The following is a 25104-nucleotide window of genomic DNA, read 5'->3' on the forward strand; positions in this document are numbered from 1 at the left end:
TTTCACACCGGAACACAGCACCACCACATACAACCTAAGTAAGAAATACGTTTCACACCGGAACACAGCACCACCACATACAACCTAAGTAAGAAATACGTTTTACGCTGTGACACAGCACCACCACATACACACACAGATGCACATCCTTCCTCTCCTATCTTCCACTTTGCTATGTTCTGAATACATTTCATCCAAAAACACACTGAGTGCAACGTCCTAAATTGATTTTATAATCTACTTGAGAGTTCTGGTCTGTAGTTTGTCAAACATTGTTTTACGGCACATTTGACATTACTTTCAGTAGTTAATGACTGCTATGTCATAAAACTTTTTCTCTAATATTAAGGAATACTACTTTAGGCTCTGATATAATTTCAAGCTTTGATTCTGATATTTATGACAAAAATATGCCACTGCAACCCTTTTTCTTGGTTGTTAAAAGAGGTATACACTGTGGTATAGTTTAGAGTCTTTCATTTCTGACTAAATAAGGCATATTATAAAGATCTAGTGTTCTGGATCTGTAAATACAATGCAAAAATGTTACATTTTATCAAAGGATTATTGATTAAAATGTATAATAATCCACAGAAAAATTTCATTTTTGCTCAAAATCAGGACTAGCTTTGCTTCTCATAAGCAATACTCTGTTTTAACTTGTAAATTCAAAGAAAAACATCATCTATGCCCCTTTCTGTTGGCTGCTAGGAACCAGTACACACACAGAACTTTATTGCTATATATTTTGGGTACCAACTTCCCAAAAATTTTCACCTAGGCCACGTTTTGCTTTCACTACTACCTCTTCCACCACAAATCCCCTAGCTAAGCTTCTATTTTGTGATACTGTACAACTACTTTTTCTTTTCTTTTTTTTTTGAGACAATGTCTTGCTGTCTCGCCCAAGCTGGAGTGCAGTGACATAATCAAGGTTCATCACAGACTCAACCTCCTGGCTCAAGTGATCCTCCCATCTCAGCCTCCTGAGAAGCTAAGACTACAGGTATGTACTACTACGCCCCACTAATTTTTGCATTTTTTGGCAGAGACAGAGTTTCAACATGTTGCCCAGGTTGGTCTCAAACTCCTGAGCTCAAATGATGCACCTGCCTTGGCCTCCCAAAGTACTGGGATTCCAGGCATGAGCCACTGTACCCAGGCCACAAGTACTTCCATAGGCTGTTTCAAGTCCATTTTGCATCAGGCAGAGAATAAAATAAATAAAGATAATGGTAACAGACACAATAACAATAATAATGTAATATCAAACAGACAAGTTACTTTTATCTTTAGGCTTCTTCAAACACTCTTTGCAATAGTCTTTTAGACTGCTTAACATTTAGTATGAAAACTGGCTACAAGACTTCTCTGGCCAAAGATGCTGTCTTCCCCATAGTCTGCATTTTATTTCCACTACTCATAACATATAACTAGCAACTTTCTTCATAACCTACATTGGCCGAATATAGTATGATAAAGTCTGAGCAGGGAGAGAAGATCATTCATACACAATGAAAAGAGCACAGAAGGTTCCACAGAGCTAAACTTCAGCCACTCGCCATTTCTGATTGCCTTTCATGGCCAGGGTAACTTTCACTGGCTCCTGGTCTCTTACTTATCTCTGCAAAACAGAAGAATTATATGTAGAACCAGGAAGTACACAACAGACTAAAGAATGCAGATAAAATCTGGCTTCTAATGCTACGTATAAGCCTTCCTAAAAGGGTTTTTATTATATCATTCTAAGTAAAATTCTGTGTTGAGGAATGCTAACTCTAATAATACTTATACCATGAGGCAGGCACTCATTTAGCCGCATTACCCCAACTCCATGAAGCAGACGCTATCATTATCCCTACTTTACAGAGGAGGAAGCAGAGGTCTAGAGAGATTAACTTGCCCAAGTTTACACAGCCAGCAGGTGGCAAAGCCAGGATTTGAACCCACAGAATTAATCCACCTGTAGGTTAGTCTTATTTTAGTCATTAACTAAAACATTCCAATTTTCCAAGGAAAACTCAACAACTTTTATAAAACCCAATTAAAGAGCTATGGTCAGCAGGAATGACAATGTCAATGCTAAAAGTGACAAGAGGTGACCTGCTGAAACCCTAAATTAATGGAAAAGCTTATTCTGTTTTTCAGTCTTTGTATTCTTTCTCTTTTAGTCTCTTATTTCTCATAACTCTCTCCTTTTTCCTTAAGGCCCTATGGAATACGAAGAAATGGGTGACTAGGAAATTGAACAGATCACAATACTGGACTCACGAGTTAGAAAAGTTTTATTTTTGAGGATGGCTTGGTCCCTATTAGCCATGTAACTCTGGCTTGGAAAAAAAAACCACACAAACTCTTTGGATCAAAGCTCCTTATTTGAAAATTGAGAGATCTGAACCAGATGATTTCTAACTGCCCTCTTCACTCTGAAGCACTATGCTTTAGCACTTTAAAATACTGGATTTTTAAAATGAAGAAACAATGGTGTGACCTGTTCTTATTTAAGAGGTAATTTGGTCTTATGTAAACAGTTTACTTTTAGCTTGTCATTTTGAACAGCCCTTGTTTTCTTTAAGAACTACCGGCTAGCGGCCCTCAACAGAATAAAGGGTTGGCCACTCCACGCGATACCATCCAGAACATCACAGTTTATAGTCTGTTCATCCAGGTACTTTTCATCTTGTCTTGGGAATGATGTTGAAGATCCAGAGGTCACAGACACTAATCTATTGATGCTGGCTACATACTCCACAGGGGTGACAGCTGAGAGGTGAGCAATCAGGCAAGTCCTGCATAAGGGGCCCGCTCACTCCAGGGAGGTTTTCCAGTGAAGTCTCCCAGGACTGCATGCATCAGGCTGTCATGCTAACTGGTTCTGTCCACTTTTTGGACAGCAAATGGACTTCTCCCAATCTCATTCTCATCATCATTTTAATAAAAATGAAGCTGCTGATACAGAAGTGCTGGGAAGGAAAGAGCATGGTCTTTTTAAATGATATGGAAGCGGGGAAGGGAAGTGCTGGGTAGAGGAGGGCATGGTCCCTGGTTAGTACTCCAACCCCATGGATCTAGCTGAGGACAGGCACTCCTGCCTTCACACCCAGATGTTGCATTTCCCGAGACAACCCTGGTGTGGCACACCCCTATCCTGTGCCTATAAAAACCCAAGACCCTAGCAAGACAGGAACAGAAGCACTGGACGTAGAGAGGAACACATTGGTGGAGGCACACATAGGTGGAGGTACACACATGGGGCTGGACATCAAGAGGAACTCACCAACAGGCACCGGCAAAACCGCGTGGAGTTTGGCTGGGGCAGTTGGAGGAGAGCCCAGGCCACCAAGCAGCCTGACTCCACGGAAAAACCATCTCCCTTCTGGCTCCTCCATCTGCTGAGAGATACTTCCACTCTATAAAACCCTGCACTCATTATCCAAGCCCACATGTGATTGTTTCTCCTGCTACATGAGGGCAAAAACCTCAGGATACAGAAAGCCCTCTGTCCTTGTGATAAGGCAGGGATCTAATTGAGCTGGTTAACACAAACTACTTATAGATGGCAAAGTTAAAAGAGCAAAACTAAAAGAGCACCCCGTAACACAGGCTTCCTGGGGTTTCAGGAGCTGTAAACATACACCCCCTAGACACTGCCGTGGTGTTGGAGCCCCAGAGCCTGCCCATCTGTATGCTCCCCTAGAGGTCTGAGCAGTGGGGCACTGAAGAAGTGAGCCACACCCCCATCACACAGGCTGTGAGGGGGATAAGGAACGTTTCCCATTTCACTGCCATGAGGATTAAAAGGGAAAATGCAGGGCATGTAGTAGGGGCTCAGAAAGTTTGCTATACTCTCCCTAACCCTTCTTCTCTTCAAAAAAGCATAGTTTGGAAACAATTCATAAAGGTATCTGCATATTTTCCAAGAACAGGGAAAAAAGTCTTGTTTTACATTTTATTCATTCATTCATTCATTGATTTTGAAATGGAGTCTCCCTCTGTTGCCCAGGCTGGAGTGCAGTGGGGCAATCTAGGCTCACTGCAACCTCTGCCTCCTGGGTCAAGCGATTCCCCTACCTCAGCTTCCCAAGTAGCAGAGATTACAGGCATGTGCTACCATGCCAAGCTAATTATTTTGGTATTTTTAGTAGAGAAGGGGTTTCACCATGTTGGTCAGGCTGGTCTTGAACTCCTGATCTCAAATGATTCACCTGCCTCAGCCTCCCAAGGGATTACAGGCTTTACATGTTAATTAAATACCACTTCTTTGTTGTTGAACTACTATATGCGTTTTTAAAAAGCTGCCTTTTCAAAATGAATGACTCTCCCATGTGAACACGCAAATCCATGTGTGTTTGTATTACATCCTGGGGGTGTTTGTATTACACACAGTGGGAGATGTCCCCACCCCCTTGCCTGTGTCCCACTCGGGGTCCTGGTGACCCTAAGAACCACCAGGCTGAGGGGCAGAGGAGCAGCTTGTCTCGAGGTCTGTCCTGCCTCTTGCTGCAGCTGCAGTGACTGGTGGTAAAGTCTACTATTCAAAGAACGGAGTAATTAGTTGCTAGAAAAACAGCAGTGGGAGTGTGAAAAGCAGAGGAGACGAAGAAAATGACACAAGAGCATTATTCTATTTTGTTGAAAACTGTAACAAGGTGTTAATGCTTCAGCTGTTCCTTTTGAAGTTATTTTTATTTTTATTTTTTTTAGAGATGGAGTTTCGCTCTTGTTCCCCAGGCTGGAGTGCAATCTCAGCTCACTGTAACCTCTGCCTTTCGGGTTCAGGGGACTCTCCTGTCTCAGCCTCCTAAGTAGCTGGTATTACAGGCGCCCACCACCACGCCCGGCTACTTTTTTTTTTTTTTTGTATTTTTAGTAGAGACAGGGTTTTGCCATATTGGCCAGGCTTGTACGGAACTCCTGGTCTCAGGTGATCTGCCCGCCTCGGCCTCCCAAAGTGCTAGGATTACAGGCGTGAGCCACTCCCCAGAGCCCTCTCTGAGGTTATTTCTAAAGGAAGGAGAGAGGAGCAGGCTTTCAGCCCTCCAAAGGTATCAAAGCATTTCCCACTTGCCCTGCCCAGGTCTGATGGCTTTTCAGACGGAAACTGTAGTGAAAGGGGCCCTGTGCAGTGCACTAATCCTTTCCCTAGCCTCCCCTCCTGGCACCCAAACGACAGGTCACTGACAGATCCACTGGCTCCTCCGGGAAGGCCTGAGAGCCTCACAGTGCTGTGACAGCTCATTCACTCTCTGGTGTGCTGGACTGGCAATCATCCCATCTACCCCAATGCTGCCTGCAATGACATCACATCAGAAGCTTGGAACCAGCCACAGTGGGAGTATCTGCACCACAGGAATCAGCAAACACTACAAATAAAGTTGCTCCCCCGCCCCCAACAGAAAGCCAACTTACCAGCACATCACTGCTGATTCTGGTGTATAAGGAAAGGATCTGTGCTCCAAGCACACAAAGTGGCGATTCAGAGCCTGGACTCTGATGTTAGACCTAAATTTGCCAGATGAGCTTAGCAAGTTACTAACCTTTGAGTCTTGGCTGGTTTTAAAACAGGAATAATACTAACACTATCATCAGAAAGGTTGTTATAATAATTAAATTCACTAATTCATAAAAAGGTGCTTTTTCCAGGGTCTGGCATATTAAAGCAAAAAACTCAGTACATTAGTTATTCTCACTGACACACCACAATGTACCTAGTCTAGTATACCTCCTATCATGGCTCCATCTATCCAGGTCCAGGTCTCTTATCTGTCTTTCTAGTAACAGGTATTTACAACGCCAATGTCTGTACTGTTGTCTCATTCCACCCACAGTCACGCAAACCCATTTCCCTCTCCTTTCCCACATATAACCCTGGGAGCTTAGCTACAAGGGAAAGACCTCTGAGAAGGCAGGATGGCATCACGAGGTCAAAGGCTCCATATTTCAGTAGACAGTCCGTAGACTAATGTCTATAACTCTTTACTGTAGGTAACTAAGGTTGACAATTTACAAAGATTAGTTATCTTCTTCCGTTTTTAACTGCCTGTTCAGAGCAATAAAGCAGACAATTTGAAGGAGAGACAGCAGAGAAAGAGACAAGAGAAGGAATGCAGCAAGGCTGGAGACTGTCATAAGCAAGAACCCTGCTGCCTTTCTGAGCCACCTCACATCATTTTTTCAATCACAGTTCAGCACATTACTTAACATTTAATGATGATATACTTGGGGAAACCAAACAAAGCTAATAGGGTTCATTAGGCCTAGTTAACTAAGGCAGGGTATATGGGTAGGGCAGTTTCTGAATATTTCCTTCTCTCTAAAACAGGTGAAATTAAAAGTTCATATTTTGATTTCCAGGGAAATGCAGCCATCCAAAAGGCAGTTCTTCAAATTATAAGACAAATGAATTTTTCTATATTTTGACATACGCACATAATCTCTGGACCCCCTAGGAGGTAAGCAGTATTAGGAAATACTATCCTGAGCAAAGTATATAAAACACACACACGCACATGCACACACACACATATATATTTGCTGCACTTTTACTTTTTTTAAAAAGACACAAACAGCCCATTATCACCATCACCTTTCTACCACCTGATATTCATAAATCCATGAGAGCTCAGGGTGTAGGACTGGTCATCTTAGTGGGAAAATAGGACACAGAACACTGTCTTGGCTTTAGAAAGCCTAAGAATCAATTACCAAAGCTTAAGATAAATTCTTAGAAAACAATGGCATAAAATAAAAATCTTAAAAACTAGCAAAAAAAGCATGTACGTGTCCAAAGGAGAAAATAAACAGTTGATTAAATTTGTTCCATCAAAAAACCTTCCCAGAGACAGAGAAATTAAATTTTCAACAGTGTTGCTGGCTTGGCAGGAGCGGTGGGGGGTTGTGTAGGGCAGGGAGCTCCTAGGCTTTCCCTTCTGGAAAAGACTAGGAACCAAAATGCCAAAGCACCATGAGCAGGGGCAGCTCACCTGAAGCCAATTCCTAGCACATGCAGATACAGTTAGGAAGAGCAGCTGCCAGGCTGAGACAGCAAAGGTCCAAACAATTGCTGAGTTTTGGGCAGCAATTGGGAGAGAAAAGAGAGTAACAGCATCATGGAACATAAATCAAAAAAAAATCTGACAATTTGAGATGCTGAGTGTCTTTTAATGTTAAATGTTTCATGTTTCTCAGCTCCTATTGGAAGATTCTTAAGACGGATATTGCCAGACTTCTCTATCTGTAATGGCAACTTTATATATCCAGAGATGTAAATCCCAGTAATGGTCTCATTTAGTCATTCTTTCCAGCTGCTGTTGCCACACACTGAAAGGGAGCTTTGTCCTGAGTCAGGCTCCACAAATGAAACATTCAGCATCATATACAATCTATTGTTCTACACAACACCTTACCCCCCTACCTGCTAAGAGATGTTCTACATGGTACACAAACCCTGCACTCAAGTCTCAGGCCCACAGCTGCCTCCTCAGACCTACCTCCGTGGGGTGCAGTCATCATGGGGAGGAATGATGACAACCTTCACCGTGACAGATGTTCTCAGGAGATCGATCATCTGCTCATGGCTAAGAGTGGCTACAGCCACCTTGCAGATCTCCACCAGGCGACTGCCCTGCCTCAGCCCTGCCTGCCAGGCATAACCGTAGGGCTCCACATCCGCCACGATGCCCTCATAGTTGACGTGGAAGCCAAGCTGTCCTAGGCCATTTCTTCGCAGAGTCATCTCCACTGATTCACAGCCTTTTGAAACAAACTAGACAAGGAGACAAAAGATATTGTGGTTTAAAGCAATATTAAGGGTATTAAGTGGTGGGCACGGAACTGGAAAATCATTGCAGGAAGGGTTAGTTTTGAATACCTTATTGCCAGCTGAAGAGCAGTCTGGTTATTTCTTCTCCACTAGTCTCCTATTCATTAGGCCAAAAGGAATATACTTGTTGCATCCAAAAAGCTCAACGGCTTCCCTGAAGTTACAAGGAAACCTCTAACAGAGACCTACAGGGAGCTGGCAGTAAATAGAAACCATATACTGCTACTTATTTCGCCTTTGTAAAATTCAAGGCAGCAGAAACTCAAACAATTCTTTCACCACCACCAGCAGATGACTGGGCTGCAGCATCAGGGAACAGGTCACAGGCAAATGGGTCACACACACACACACACAGAGTAAATGTGTCTTCCCTGACTTCTACTTTTCTGAAACATTCGTGGACTGGGCTGCAGCATCAGGGAACAGGTCACAGGCAAATGGGTTACACACACACACACACACACACACACACACACACACACAGAATAAATGTGTCTTCCCTGACTTCTACTTTTCTGAAACATCCGTGGAAAACACAAACATGAGATAAACTCTGTTTGCTTCACACATCATGCGAGTTTTCAGAGGAGCTAATAACAGAGTGCAAGGTTCAATAACTTGGCTCTAGCCTGTATTGAAAGCTTTATGAAAGAGAAAGGGTATGTAAGGAAGTGGAAAGACTCACCTGCAACCTTTTGACAATCTCTTTGATCTCCTCGTTGTTAATAAAACTCTCCACTGAAACACATTCTCCTCGTTCATAGAAGATTTTGAGGCTGGTGTCAGTGGAAGTCCACCCTATCACATCTCTACAGGAACAATTGAAGACCACGCTCTTCGTTTCCTGTTCAATGAGCACGATGAACTCATTGGAGATCCCTAAAAGGCAGTCTAGTTCCATGGCCTTGCTGTAGTCTTTAGCCCGGACTACCCACACAATGGCCCCCATACTGCTGAGCTCAGCTCCTGGGTATGGCTTAGACTTTTCCTTCTTCTTGGAAGCCAGAGAGATGAATGGAAACTTGCCAGAAGGGTCGATAGGGGTGTTGGTGACATTCTTTTCTGCCAGATCTTTCAGGTATTCCTGGCGGGTCCGAGTTGCCATGGCCCGGAACTTCTCCGATTTATGAGCAGCATTTTCTGCATTTATCACTTTGGCCAAAAGGAAGTCCCTGAACACATTTGACTTAGGGAAAGTGACCCCTTTAGGAATGGGAGGCCCAAAGGAAGGCACATCTCTGGACCTGGTAACAGCCACACTGAGAGACAAAGATCAAAGAGAGCCATGTCAGTACTTCTCAGTCTCACATCATCAGAATAAAATATACTTTCTCAAAGACAGAGACGTACCTCAGATGCAAACTAGCTGCTTATTTTTCCATGAGAAACAACATACATTTCTGCTTAATTGAAGCATATTTTTTCATTCAATCACATTTAGGATTTATACAACATAAAATTTTTTCTAGGCAAAAAACAAACCTCCCCAAATCCCAAAAGCTTATGCTATTAACTTTCTTTACTAGATAGGAAACTGACCATAACTTCATGGAAAAAAAAAATAGGTTTACTGTAATATTCTGCATAAGACATTTTAAATCCTACTAATCATTTTTGGGGGGTGGGGGGTTACTGTAACCACATCATCTTTCAGAACAAGCATGTATTCTGTGAGAACACAAATGTGTTCTTCATTTTAGATATGATGTCTATAAGCAGAGAGCGTATACTGAAAATACCAGAAGATGCATGCCATAAAAGAAATGGATTATATTTTAATGAAATTTAACTAGTATTTTTTGGCCTAAGTGTGAGTCATTATGCAACCAGATTAAAAGCATAATTTTAAAATGAAAATTGGAATCTGAGTAATAGTATGAGAATAATCTTTATGTAATATCAACAATGCTTTAAAATGATATCTTTAAACTGAACTATTCCTTGGTCCTTTTGGTATTTTATTCTGACAGTCTATTTGTAAGAAAAATGTTTTCCTTCTTCCATTCTTCTAAGCAAGATTGATATAAAAAAGCCTGTTCCAGTCATTTCTTCTGAATATATATTTAAAATTGGGCCTAAGAAAAGGATCATATGAACATCTGTAATAACCTATTATTTTTAACCTCAAAAGGAAAAAATCTTCTCCTAAAACAACAAAGGAAGTTGTTGAAATAGAAATACAGAGGTTGCGTGTTTTATATCATGTTCCAAGATTTTAGTGAAGTTTGACATGGCTAGAAATAATGATTCTAACACATCAAATATTCCTCCTTCCAAATTAAAAGTCAGCAAATTATGCAATTATACTTAGTATTAGGGAACCAATAAAAAAAAATGGTTTCTCCTGAACTCTTGGAATAGAAATGGCATCATCAGAGAATATGCATCTTTCAAATAAAATTGAAGAGCTTTGTTTCACTTTTTTTAAATGAAGGGTTTTGCTTTAAGATATTCAGCTCTGCTTTTCAAGAAATAGTTATTTCTTGTGAAAATAAGAAAAATAAAAATCAGCAACCTCAGGATGCAAATTATATTTTTGGCGGAATGGAAAAGCTACATGCTCAGAAGATGCCATGGGATGGCCTGTTTGTTGGATTCACAAATATATTTTTAACAGACTACTTAGTTCACTTCATGACAAAGAAAGGTGGCAAGCAACACTCCATTTTCTAACTGGAGGAGAGAATTCAGAGACTTCCATATGGCTTAATTATACCACTATGTATCAGGAAGGCAAATTTTCTTATCTATTGTGAACTGCCTGACTTGAACACTGACAGCTGTATAATTTTAATTTGATCATGTTAATTTTTTTTCTCTTAAAGGCAAGCAAAAGATGCTGAAATCCAGGTTTGCTAGATTTTTTCTAAGTGGAATCCAATAAGAATCCAGAAATATTTAATATCTTTCCTTTTAAAATTTGCAATTTTTCATTTGCTAATTTCACTCGAATTGTTATTCTTTCTCAGAAAATATCTATGATTTTATTTTAAATAAGGAGAGCAAAATGCTCAGCAGAGGTGTGATTATAAGCACCCTTCATCTACTTGCCCCTTTAACTGGCTTTCTACAGATCCATTTATTAATTGATAGAACTTTAGACAAGCATACACTAAAAACCTACCAATAATTAAAGCAGTTATAATGAACTGTGAGGAAAAGAACCGAATCCTTAACATATAATTTTCAATGATTCACTGTGGTAGGGAGGTAAATGATACAGGCACTGAAATCAGCTTTGCATAGTCAGAAATAGAATCCTTACAGAAGATGAGGAAGATGATACCCTGGAATGCTCTTTTCAAATAAAGAATTCTGTTTTGGATAAATCAAACTGGCAAGGTTCCTACAAAGTTAAAAGCTTGTTAATTTAGATGGCACAAATTCTGAACTCTTGATAATAAGTCCTGGGTTAAGCTAAACAGAATACTTTTGCCTCTGTAAGAAAATAAGCCATTCTAGAATCTCAGTTTGCTATATGTAGTTACTTAAGATCATAAATGGTTCTTGGCATTTTTAAAAGCAGATTCCAAAGGGCCTCTGCTTGGCCATGCTTATGTTAGCCTAGTTGGCAATTCTGTGCCTTCTTGGAAATAATACATGCTTTAAAATCATAGCCAAGCTTTATTTACCCAGCATGTTGAAGACTGGAACGTTCTACTCAAGAGGATTATCTAGATGACAGAATTCAGAGGCTACAACAGTGATGGAAAGTTATCACAGGAAGAGAACTTAGAGAACTCAATGTTCCTCAAATTCTTCCAATAAAATCTTGGGTTTCATCTGAAAATTCACCCCAATTTTATATTCCACTGAAAAATGTTTATGTTCGTTTCAACATAAAAATATCTTCTCACTCCAAAGTCTCTGGGTACACTGAGGGACCAGGAAGGTGTCTTGTTTTTATTCTGTGGTTTGGCATCTTCCCGAACCTCCGGTTGAGCAGCTGGTATAAATTCTTCACTTCTCCAGGAAACAGATGCAGAGAAGTAAAAGGATTTGCCCAGATTTGTCAGAGAGAGCCAGGATTGGAGTGTAAGCTTCTGGACAGCCAAGAGAGTGCTCCACGACAAACCCACACTTACTCCCTCTGAGGAAGTGCTTTGAAACCTTCTACTCCCGAGGTGCCTGCTGAAACGGGCCATCCCCATGGGTTACGTGGCCAAAAAGACAATGAGGCTGTTTCTAGTTGATATGGGCCATGTAACGTTGGTTGGCATCAAACAGCTTGGATAAAGTAACAAGTCTTTATACCTATGGCAAACTTCAAGCTTACACATAAAAACATCCCAAAGACTTCTAAACAGAAGTTTAGTGGATAAAAAGTGAGAAAAATAAGACATTTTAACTTTGGAAGCACCACGGAAAACCAGCAATAACCAACAATCCCCAGCCTAAAATTTAAAAGGAAGGTAACAAAGAAAACATCAAATGGTAGAGGGAAGTCTCCTCTTCTTGGAGCCTGGATCAGATTAACTGGACAGGGCAGCTTCCAAGAAAGCAGATCTGGGCAAAGGGCAGGAAAGATCAAACATGTGCCAATCATTCTCTTGATTTCTAATAATATTGATCCACCAGTCACTGAGCACCTACTATGCGCTAGGCACTGTGCTCTTGTTGAGGATAAAGGGTGAGGATGTCCTGGGCTTAGCCCTCCAGAAACTCAAAGTCTGGTGGGAGCCACAGCCAGTGGTTCGAGTCTTCTACTTGAGAAGTACAGGGTGCTGCTGGTAGCACTTAGGAAAGACACTTTAGTCCTGGGAAGTCCAGGGAGGCTTCTCAGAAAAAAGAAGAGCAAGAATTCATCAGATGAAGTAGGGGCAGGGGAGTGTGTGAGAGGAGGCCGGCCTTCCAGCCCAAGAGCAGCATGTGAAGAGTGAAGGGGCAGAGCACGCTGTTCTGGGGAGTGGTGAGTGGCTCCAATGGAGCGAGGTAGGTGTAGGGTGCAGAATGGTAGATGAGACTGACTGACAGGAGGCCAGACCTGAAGGCCCCCATGCAGTAAGCTATGCTCAAAAGTCTGAACTTTTCTCTCAATGCTTTTAAGTACAATGAATGATGTAATCAGACTCTTAGAAAGGTCAGCTGCAGTGGACAATAGGGATGATGATTTATTGAGGCTTAAAACAAACCTTAGAGAAATTTTGACCACTTGCCCTTCTTGGATTTTTCTTCTTCTCAGTTGCAGCTTGCAAATTCTTTTCTTTTTTTTTTAAGAGAGGAAAGAGGATGAACACAGACATTTAATGGACATGCATCACACTTCCTCTCTGCCTATGCTAGACATTTTACTTACAGGATTTTAAGTGGATGTCAAGCAGCTTCCCACTGCACTAAGAAGTGTAACAATTTGGTCTAATTCAAAGTGCTTTTTGTACTACATCATACCGATTCCTTTCAACAGTTATTACATTTTAATTACCAGGTATGGAAACCTCTCTGAGAGGAGTAACATAAATTTCTACCTTCCTAAACATACCTACTGACCACAATTTAACATTTGTTTTGAAGACTCAGGGTCATTGTTATAACTACTTATTATTATTCTAGTTTTAAAATGATAAAAATTATTTAATTTCATCAAATAGTGTGTCAATGTTCTGATTTACAAATGTTTAGGATGTCCTAAGATCTTCTTTAGAGTCTTTTTCTCTAAACTGGCATCTAAATAGGGTCCACACATTGCAATTAGTTTAGCTTTAAAAAAATGTTTTATTCTATAGATTCCCCTCCATTTTCTCACTATTTCTTACAACTTATTTATTGAAGAAATTGGGCTTTTTGTCTACACAGTTATCCAGCGTATGAATTTTGTCAACTACAAACATGTTCCTCTGTCTTTTGTATTTCCTATAAATTGGCTTGTCTGGAAGCTTGATGAGATTCAGATTTAATTTTTTTTGGGGGGGGCAAGAATAATTCATAGGTGAGGTTGTATTCTTCCATTATGAAGCACACATTTGTCTCTTTTTATGGTATTTGCATCCTTTGGTGATCAATGCTTAAATCCATTAATTCATTAGTTGTTGAAAAATGGTATTATTCTATACTGTGTTTTCACAGTGAAGCCCTCAGGACTGACTGAAGCATACAACAGTCCCCCTTATCTACAGTTTTGCTTTCTGTGGCTTCAGTTAGCCCTGGTATAGTACAAGGTGGTATTTTGAGAGAGACACCACATTCATATAGCTATTATTAAAGTATACTGTTATAACTGTTCTATTTTATTAATTACTGTTAATATCTTACTGTGCCTAATTTATAAATTAAACATTATCATATAGGAAAAAAACATACTGTATACAGGGTTAGGTGCTACTGTGGTTTTGGGCCTCCTCTGGGGGTCTTGGACTATATCCCTGACAGATAAGGGAGGAATTACTGTATTTGATTTTTTGGTCCAAAATCAAATGACCCCAGACCGCTATGCTGATTGAATTCATATCTTTGATGCGAATAGTTTTTCAGCATCTCCTCTATCTATAAACAAATATTTGTTTCCAGCATACACTCACTATTAACAGCCCCTTCACCTTTTTTTATTTTGTTGCTTCTAATCTTCTCTATCGACTGGGATCAGACAATCAAGGTCACTGCAACGATACAAATGAAACAATGGAGACTGGAGGGCTCCCTTTTCGGTTATAGGATAAGCTTTAGCATGCAGACTTAGTGACTAATTTCTGAGTTCTTGGCTACATGATGACTCACATTAATTGCCCTCTGGAATTAGTCTGAATTAGGCAGTTATTCCTATGTAGGCTTTCTAGTCTCCAGGGAGATATAATACCACAGTATTTTGAGATCTCATCTCTGCATCCACCATAGGGATTTTTCTCTCTTTGTTCTGATATATCCCATCGTCTAGAGTAGTGTCTAGCACATATATGCTAAGGGCTGGATAAAGAACTGATAAAAAATAAATGAATAATGACAGTCTCCAAATTTACCTTTCTGCGTACAAATTACCTAGCATGGTAACACTGGATAATTTTTCCTAGAATTCCACTTACGTAGTGTTGAACTGATGGCCTAGCATACCGGGGGCCCCCATTATCTTTCCTGCATTAGTTATCTTTCCTGCATTAGTTATCTGTTTTGCATCAGTAGCCTTTCTATTGTGCTTTCCATCCTCCTTCTCATCTCTAGGCTTCTATCCTTTCTACTGACCACTCCTAGAATGATTTCTCTTTTTCCTACTGAATTCCATCCACTTATGCTTTAACACACACACTCCAAATCCCAGCTTTTCATAAATATCCATGTAACTTCAGCCTCTAATGACCTGACACCTCTCTGCACTATCACGGCAGGACACTCTTTCAAGGGAACCTTTCCCCTTTCCACAGTTCAGATACCAGGTAGGTGTAAGTAAGTAAATATACGTGTGTTCAATGAGGTGGAGAAAGCACCTGAGGTACAAAAAATAGTTAGAAAGAATGAATATAACCTAGTATTTGCTGGCACAACAGGATGACTATAGTTTTTAAAATTATTTTTACAGTTAAAAATAATTTAATTGCAAATTTAAAAATAACAGTATAACTGGATTGTTTGTAACACAAAGGATAACAGCTTGAGGTGATGGATACCCCATTTACCCTGGTGTGATTATTATACACTGCATGCCTATATGAAAACATCTCATGCACCCCCAAAATATATGTACCTACAATGTACTCACAAAAATAAAAAATTAAAAATAAATTAAAAAAGCATTTGAGTTACTCTAGCTGTATCACTTAGGGATAAAATTAAATTAGATTTAAATGAAATGAGTATAAATCAATCCATGTCTAAGTTTATCCACCAAACCACCCCTAATAAAAGAGGCCTATAAATTCATATCCCTAGTAGTTTGAAGAGTAGCTGGGTTTGAGAAAAACTCACTGTTGTAAAAATTCTTTGAAGACCCATGTTTTCTCTGAAAATTGATATTTTCCATTCCACCTCAGAATACACTTATTTTCATGAGAAAATAAGCTCGTCCTCACCCCTCCCTCAACATTAAAGACTAGAAGAAAGGTGCTCTATTTATTCTGTGCCTTCAAACACTTCCTGACATCACCATCTACCCAGGAGGTGCCTGCCTCTCTTGAGAAGGATGCCAAAAAAATTACTGATCTTTATAAGTTTACAATAGGCAAAGGTCACTACTCTATAATCTCTTGTGATTTCTTTCAGTGATGTTACAAGCTGATATGTTCTCTTGGATTTATAAAAAGGTCAAAATTTACCACTTAAAAGCTGTGTGCTGGGCCTTCAAATAAGCCTGGTAACTAAGAAATTCCAGACGTGCTCACATGTCTTGAGCAGGGGGTGTTCAGTATGCCGTTCCCCACAAAGACTCCTAGTGTTACAGGATGGGGTTAAAAAGATGGGCTCTCAGGCAACAGATTAAAAGTAAGAGAGAGAAGGTAAAAATCATAACTTTCAGGAGGGGGTGATAAAAAGAAAAAAGCAAAGCACCGACGAAGGCAAGCACACCTGCCCTCAGCAGTCTGTTTAAACTTGTGCGGTCCATTACAGCGGCCGCTGGCCAGCTGTGGCTACTGAGCACTTGAAATGTGGCTGGTGTGAACAAGGAATATCAAATTATATTAAATATTAATCGACATATGATTTTAAAACTGATACTTCTGTTACATTTGGAAGAATCTGGGTGTATTAAATCTACCTTTTCCATTGTGAATTTTATGAAATCTAAATATAGATTAAGCATCACCAATGAAAATTTAGCCTCCTAACTGAGATATGCTGTAAGTCTAAAATGTACTTGAGGTTACAAAGGCTTAGTCAAAAAAAAACATGTAAGATGTCACAGTAATTGTTAAATGCTGGAAAAATTAATGTTGAAATAATACTTAGATATATTAAGTAAATAAAATGTATAAATGGGTCAAAAACAGCGTCAATATTAATTTCATCTATATCTTGGCACTTTTAAAAAAAATCTGGCTGTTAGAAAGTGTAAAATTAATATGCAGTTTGCATTATAGTCCCATTGGACAGTACTGATTTAGACATGGGCTGGAAAAGAAGAAACTTTCTTTAAAAGAAATTACATAGCTTTCTACTCCCCAAACTTTGTAGTGCCCATTCAAAATGGGTTTAGCTTTCTACCAAAAGTATGAAGTGGTGTGAAATCCTTTGCATGAATCTAGCACATAGCATGTTTAAATTGCTCAGAGTATTTTCTAAATGCAAGCAGTTATCCATCCCAATTATAGCTGATTGTTCTGTGCTTTCATTCTACAACTAACCAGAGCAGCTTTCAGACACTATTTCCTTGATAAGAGGTTTCAGATCTAGGTCTCCACTGTTGGGGTTTCTACCCCAACTCTAGGAAACTACAGACGTCCTTGGTCTTGGGTGTTCACCAAGGCTCAGCACTTGAGAAGTTCTGGAACAGCCTCTGTGTTGGGAACTAGGAGTGCAAAACTCAGCTTTCCCAGCATGTGAGAGAGACAGCATAGCAGCATAGATAAGACACTGGGCTCCAGAATCAGACTGGCTGCATCCCTGCCTAATTCTCTTCAAAACACTAGCCAGCTAACCTGAGGCAAGTGACCTGGCTTAAATTTCATCATCTGGAAATGGAGATAAAAGCAGTACCCATCTCATAGGTTTTAAAGATTAAATGGGATATACATGTAAGATGTCTAGAACAGTGTGGGGCTTATAACAAGAGCTCAACCATTGCAGTTATTAGGATATGTGCAAGGAAGATGACAGCCAGCAGGAGACCAACATAACCTCTACTTGTTTTTTTCTCTAAACTATGCTTACTCTACTCCTAGAATTAATTTGTTTTACTTCTAGAAATAGACAATGTGGATCCCACAAACTGTCAATCTGCACTGGTTACTTTTCATGCAGGCAACATTTTAGGATGGAAAGATGTGCTAAATTGTCCATATTTTGAAAGGACTGACACATATATTAAAAACATCTTACAAATGCCAGAACATTATCCTTACACATTCTCGCACACCACCCATATCAAGCCAGCATTACAGGTCCCCATCCCCTTTGACTCCTAACTCTCCAGTATTCTTACAAAGAAAGGTCTCTGCAGATAGAGGCCTGAATTCTGATACTCATGTGACTATGTCAACAAGTGTCACTGAACACTAAATAAAGTATAGAAGTGCTTTTAAGCTTGTAGTCAAGAGTGCTACTGTGAATCATGTAAGTTAGAGGCAATGATTTAGGCTTCTTTAATAACAATGCTTTTCAAAAAATTAACTTCTCTTCCCTATATATTATAATAGTTCTTCTCTGCCCTTGGAATGCCAACAGAAAAATATAATTAGCAGCATGAGTAATTAGTTGGTTGGTGACCAGATGGTATGGATGAAGGACATCACCTAAGGAGGAGGTGCAAATGGAAACGGCAGGTGTCTAACCAACATGCCTGGGTAGTGTCAATGCCACCAGATTACGTCATCATGTGAATTCAGCCATCCGCACACAGTTTAAAGACAAAAAGAAATAGTAATAGATTTCCCATTGCCACTTTAGAATACAGAGCTGGATAGAGCCTCTGTGTGATAACCAGCCAACATCCATAGAGCCCCTGCTGTGACACCCATACACACCTGTAACAGACACTGTCAGAGCAGGGATTGTGCACCCTGACGATGACAAAAACGTGCTGGAAGTGGGATCGGATGTTTTTTGGGCTGAACGGCTGTGCTCCAGGCTCTTGGAAAACGATTGTTACAATATCATTTCCAATGTGCCGCTTCCTTAGGAGCTACAAGAAAAAATAAGCAACCAACATAAATGACAATAATTTGCTCCCCCCCATTTCCCTTATGTGGTTGTATTTAAAACATTCATTATTAATCAGTACTCATTAAGGTAGGTAATCTACAAAGTTACTGTCAATGTTTTAGCCTGCCTTATCATTCCCTCAAAAGAAGAACATGGAAGCGAATATTCTGAAATTTGCATAAAAGATATAGCCATTCAAATAGATCTACCCAATAACTTGCATACCATGCCAGGTCCCAACAACTCCAAATCCTCAGTTTCTGTAACAACATCTCTGTTCCATTTTCACATAAGAAAAAAATGTTCCATAGGGAAGATTTTTAGAGATGAGAATGGCTGAAATAATTACAATGTAATTATGTTCTAGTTTAATTAGCTTCACTGAAAGAAAATATGGCTAAGGTATTTTTTGATATACATTTTGTGTCACAAGCAGGTCATGTAGAAAAGTATAATATTCCAGAATGTTGCAACAATTAAAAGCAGGTAAATCTCCAGTTTAAACAGCTTCTTTAATTGCAATGAAAGCTGCTTAGGGACACCCTGTTTCACATTCAGTGGGTGTTGGATGCGTGGTTTTCAAACCCAGGCATCCCAGAGCATCCTAGATCAGTGCCTTTCAGCAGTTAATTCAACAGTGTAAAGAAAAACTGACGGGAGCCTGAGGTAGGAGAGCTGCTTGAACCCAGGAAGCGGAGGTTGCGGTGAGCCGATATCGCAACATTGCACTCCAGCCTGGGTAACAAGAGTGAAACTCCATCTCAAAAAAAAAAAAAAGAAAGAAAAACAACAAAATTTGTGTTTCTCATACTTATTATATGGAGGCTCTTAAAAAAGAAAAACAACTGTGACATTTATATAAACTATCCATTAGACATAATCTTCTTCTTATAAAATCTGTATTTTAAAAAATTCTCTACTGACGTTAAGGCACACAAATTGCATACCAGTAAAATCAGTGATCTAGTATTGGCTGCCAGCTGGGAGAGACAATAGCCTTTTAGATTACTATTGAGAGTTGGGAGTTAGAATGTCCAGGAAATGTACTTTTAACCTTAGGAATTTGAAAGCATCCCAAATTGTCTTCTAATGAAAACAGTTTATTTCTGAGTTCATTTCTAAATATGATATACAATCAGATGTTATGAAAATAAAGGCTGGTGTGTATTGATTGCTCTACAGAACATACCAGTTATTAAAGATTATTAATCTACTCAAGATTGTGAACGTAACAAAAACAAATACTATTTATCTACCTGTTGTGCCATTCCTGCAATGTTATTCTTTCTTCAAAATATGGCTTGACATATAAAAATAAGGGTCTTAATAGGGGCCCAAATAGAAACAAATCAGTTTTTCCATATTTACTATATATAATGAAAAATAGTATTTATATTAGAAATGTTTGCAAAAGAATTTTTAACGATACATTTTTCCTGTTTTTTTTTCTCCCCCCCGCCAAGCATAAAGTAATCTATATAGAGGAAAATAAATTTTTTGACTAGAGAGTGAAATTTTCTTAATCTGTTATAGTACCAATTTATTTCTCATTATGATTTAGGACTGTTAACATTTTTGCCTTGATTGGACTCCAAAATTAAATAATTTAGATGCTGCCATTTAAATGCCAGCTTTCTCTGCCTGGTACTTCAACTCATTTAGTTAGAAAAAAACAATCCAATCTTGTTACTAAACTTTCTACCCTCACAAATCTCATCTTTCTCTTCTAAGTGATCAGGCAGAATAAGCCTTCATGCCCTCTTTAAGGATCATTTGTTAATGTTCTTAAATTTTTTACCTACTGACTGGTCAGAATAATAAGTTTAGTTTGCCTTTCTTATCATGTTTTTCTTTCAAAGAGAGCTAAAATTTGGAATTTGCATAAAACAAGTTATCAACAAAATACAGATCACGAAGTTTATCTTAAAACAGGTTTACTTCAGATTTACAGCCAATTCATTGCTTTGCTACCGATTTTTTAGTATGCTAACAATCATGAAAGGCAAAACTCTATTACCTAGATTTGTGATTTAATCAAACCTAAAGCGATAAAACATTAGATTGGAACAGTGTTTGGTTAAATTCTGTGAAAGAGGATGTGATTCATTCTGCAGCTGTCCTGCGCTGTGTTAACACAACAATTGACAAAAACAGAAATCTATATCCATTTGAAGGTCAGAAGTAAAACTGGACTGCTCGAGTTTGTAATAGCTTTTAAAAGAAGAGTTTGTTAGCTCTCTGATTCTTTTAAATTTCAGCTTGCTATTATTTATTTTGAAATATTTTTAAAAATCAACTACCACATATTCCCTAAAACAATACTGCCAGTTTCCAGTCTGCTCTGTAACAATCTGTCACCTCTTAGTTTTCCCCATTTTACTACCTCACTTGCACTTTAGTAATTAGGCAATGAGCTTTTAGATCATTTTAAGAGAAGCTCTGTGTATGATGTACACATACGCAATTGTTACTATGTTCCTTGCTATCTTTCAATCAACATGGTAAGGAAGAATATTATTCTGCTGACATTATTTTGACTTTTTTCCAAGTTAGTATTCTAAATCTTCTTTGAAATCTACAATGAAGCATCACAACTTTCCTGCTCTGTACACTAGCCTCTTGAGATGAAACTTCACCCACTCATGGATGTTCTTTGCAACCCTGCAGAGTCATCTAATCACCAATGATTTCAACTTGTTCTCTTCGGATTTCATGAAAACCTCAATCCCAGTGGGTGAAAAGCAAATGATTAATTCACAAAGGCATCCAGCTGGCTGTTAACCTAAAATTTGTGTCTCTTCATTTGTTTTCAGCTCATTTGCTGTTCCTTAGCACAAAGCTTCCCGCTGCTTGACAGGTGCAACACTAAATTCTGGTTTAAGATTTTACAAGCTTGCCACTTAGGCTTCCAGAGGAAATGAAACAAATGAAACACAGATAACAGGAGGATCTCTTACCTGTTGCTTGTTGTTGGGTGTGTATGGCAGCATGGTAGAAACATGGAACATAATTTCATAATCTTTGTATGTTGTGTACAGAGAATGGGTTCCAGTGGAGTCAGCTACAGTTAAAAAAAATATAATGATGAGATGACTATAACAGGAAAAATAATTCATTTAAGAGAAATACCTCAAAAAAAAAAAAAAAAGAAAAAGAAAAGAAAAGAAAAGAAAATGATTTAGGATGAAAAGATTCTAGACAAGACAGGTGTTCTTCCTATTTTTTGTACCTGATCCTCTTTGGCAGTCTAGTGAAGCCTATGGATCAGATTCCTTCTCAAAATACTATTTGTAAAAGCATAAAATAAAACACATAAGAGTTCAAAAGATATCAATTATACTGAAGTGCATGAGCATTGAATAATTTTAAATATAACATGCACAAGATATTATAAAATAAGATTTAGCAGTTGGTCTAATATCTACTATAATTCTGAAGACATGATGAACACAAGCACTCTTGAGATGTCTGTAACAACAAATAATATCAAAATATCTGTGCTTTCTGTTGGCAATGAAATCACAGGTAAATGAATTACAGTGGTTTACTGCCTATGGCCATGATTAAAGGAAATGCTAAATTTCAACTTGGAGTCAGTGAAAATAAAGAAAAAATTATTTCCCATCCAAGTTCACAGACCCCTGAATTCTGTCCACACACCAAGTTAAGAAACTCTTTTCTAATACTTCCAATTCAAGCAAGAGACCCGTTTTGTTCTTAAAAAAGAAAAAAAAAAGACAATAATTTAACAATACCATTAATACTGAAGAAAAAGGTGATACAGCAACGTTTAACAATTTTTTAAAGACAAGTATGTTGTGCTTTCACTTTCCTTAAGAAAAAAAACCTCTACTGCCTTAATCTTAACAAAGTTTCAGAATCAATGTACCCACAAATACCTGGAAGCTGCAGGAAAAAGTTACTAACTGCCCAACTGAAAGAGAGTATCTGTTTAGACTTGAAGGTCCTGGACTTAGGGGTTGCAAAAGGAACAGAAGTACATTCATTATTGATAAACTCATTTGACCCCCTTTTCTCTTAGGCTAGAGTACAGTAGTGCAATCTTGGCTCACTGCAACCTCTGCCTCCTGGGTTCCCATCTAAGTTCACAGGCCCCTGAATTCTGTCCACATATCAAGTTAAGAAACTCTTTTCTAATATTTCCAATTCAAGCAAGAGACCTGTTTTGTTCTAAATAAACAAACAAACAAACAAAAAAAACCCCGATAATTTAACAAGACCATTAATACTGAAGAACAAAGGTGATGAGTCCCAGCCTAACCCTCCTGAGTAGCTGGGACTGCAGGCGCATACCAGCATGCCTGCAGCATGCCTACTTTTTGTATCTTTAGTAGAGACAGAGTTTTAACATGTTGGCCAGGTTGGTCTCAATCTTCGGACCTTGTGATCCACCTGCCTTGGCCTCCCAAAGTGCTAAGATTACAGGCATGTGCCCACCATGCATTTTAGCTACCTGACTGCATTTTAGAGAATGATGCACTCAAACAAAGTCTCTGGCATATACCAAGAGGCAACAGTAGTTCTTAAAACTTAGTATGCATAGCATCAGCTGGGGAGCTAGATTAAAAGGCAGATTCCCAGGGCCCACTCCCCAAAATACTCCTCAGTGGGTATGGGGCCTCACAGAGGAATCTACTGTTTATAGACACTCCCAGGTAGCTCTAATGCAGTAGCTCCACTGCCTTTAGGTATGGCCCTAAGAATAGACTACAATTGTGGTTGCAAACAACTTTCTAAAGATATTCTAGAGCTCTGAGTTTCAAGCTTGAGCTTGTTGGAGAATCTTAATTTTGAAGCTGACATAAAATGCGAAGGCTTAAAAACAGCCTAAAATAGAACAAAGCAAAGACTACTTTTCAAAAATTGGAAAACTATGTAACAACATATAAATATCCAAGAAAAATATCTTCTAAGTATTAATGGCCACCACTACAAAAAATCTGTATTACTACAATAAATGATTCAACTGAACTATTTAAGACAGGTCTTGAACATGAAGAACTTATCTGTTGTCAAGGACCCTTTCTATAAATTTCTACAGAATAGATTAGTACGTTTTAAAACTTTACAGGGCATGTGTCATCATTGATGTGTACTTATACATGTGTTTTGAGTCAATTATAAGTTAAATTAATGAACCAGAAAAAAAAGACTGTCATTGGTATCCATTTATTACATTGTGCTTTATATTCCTGTCTAGTTCTAGAAGGATTACTGCCAGAGAGGAAAACTGCTGGGGAAGACAACACTGAAGATCGTTTGTTTTTCTACTTCTAACCCCTTCTCTCTGTCCCCTGCATGCCTCCTTTCACACAATGTATGCTACCTGACCAGTCTTTTTCTAAGGTCTTTTAGATTCATAGAATTCGCTGATAATTTTCAACAGTTTGGAAACAGTTTCAAAAGTTTCAGCGATGAAACTAGGGCTAAAATAATGAAACTTTTCTTTTGAGAAGAAAGGAATTCCAAAATCCTGAAATTACTATGCACATCATAGAGGTGCTAAACTTTACCAGAAAGAATGCAAAAGGAATGTCTGTTATAAAGAAATAATTAACAGAGTAAACAGACAACCTACAGAATGGGAGAAAATATCTGCAAACCATAAAACCAATAAAAGACTAATATCCAGAATCTCTAAGAAACTTAAATCAGAAGAAGAAGAAAAAAAACAAATAACCCCATTAAAAAGTGGGTAAAGAACACGAACAGACACTTCTCAAAACAAGACATACACTAAGCCAACAAACATAAAAAAATGCTCAGCATCACTAATTATTGGAGAAATGCACATTAAAACCACAATGAGATACCATCTCATACCAGACAGAATGGCTATCATTCAAAAGTCAAAAAATAACACGTTAGCAAGAATTTGGAGAAAAGAAAATATATATACACTGTTGGTAGGAATGTAAATTAATACAGCCACTATGGACAACAGTATGGAGATTTCTCAAAGAACTAGAACTAGAACTACCATTTGACACAGCAGTTCCGCTACTGGGTATCTACTCAAAAAAAAAAATTTTATCAAATGGCACCTGCACTAATTTGCATATTGCAGCACCAAAGGCATGGAATCAACCTAAGTGTCTTTCAATGGAAGACTGGATAAAGGAAACATGGTACATATACATCATGGAACAGTATGTAGCCATAAAAAAGAACATCATGTCCCTGGCAACAACATGGATGCAGCTGGAGGCCATTATCCTAAGTGAAGTAATGCAGAAACAGAAAGTCTGCATGTTCTCACCTACAAACAATGAGTACACATGAACATAAACATGAAAATAACAGACACTGGGGAGTCAAAATTGAGAAGAGGGGTTGGAAAACCCTACTCAACCTCAAAATCTCCACCTACTAGGTACTATGCTCACTATTTGGGTAATGGGTTCACTAGAAGCCCAAACCCCAGCATTATGAAATACATCCACGTAACAAACCTGCACATGTCCCCTTGAATCTAACTTTTT

The 25104-nt window shown here is 38.8% G+C and overlaps 1 protein-coding gene across 16 annotated transcripts in view; it reads right to left on the reverse strand.

The window, feature by feature from the left end:
* Positions 1–25104, reverse strand: part of SIPA1L1 (signal induced proliferation associated 1 like 1) — a 398250-nt gene that overhangs the window by 58206 nt on the left and 314940 nt on the right. For all 16 annotated transcript variants that reach the window (XM_032245719.1, XM_032245716.1, XM_032245723.1 and 13 more), the window contains 4 exons: positions 21559–21662; positions 18424–18581; positions 8508–9081; positions 7491–7765 (listed from right to left, as the gene is read on the reverse strand). In XM_032245719.1, coding sequence (XP_032101610.1) covers positions 7491–7765; positions 8508–9081; positions 18424–18581; positions 21559–21662 — 1111 coding nt within the window. The remainder of the gene's footprint in view (positions 1–7490; positions 7766–8507; positions 9082–18423; positions 18582–21558; positions 21663–25104) is intronic.

The sequence above is a fragment of the Sapajus apella genome, unplaced genomic scaffold (genome assembly GCF_009761245.1).
Source record: "Sapajus apella isolate SASKATOON/1434 unplaced genomic scaffold, GSC_monkey_1.0 scaffold59, whole genome shotgun sequence".
Lineage (NCBI taxonomy): Eukaryota > Metazoa > Chordata > Mammalia > Primates > Cebidae > Sapajus > Sapajus apella.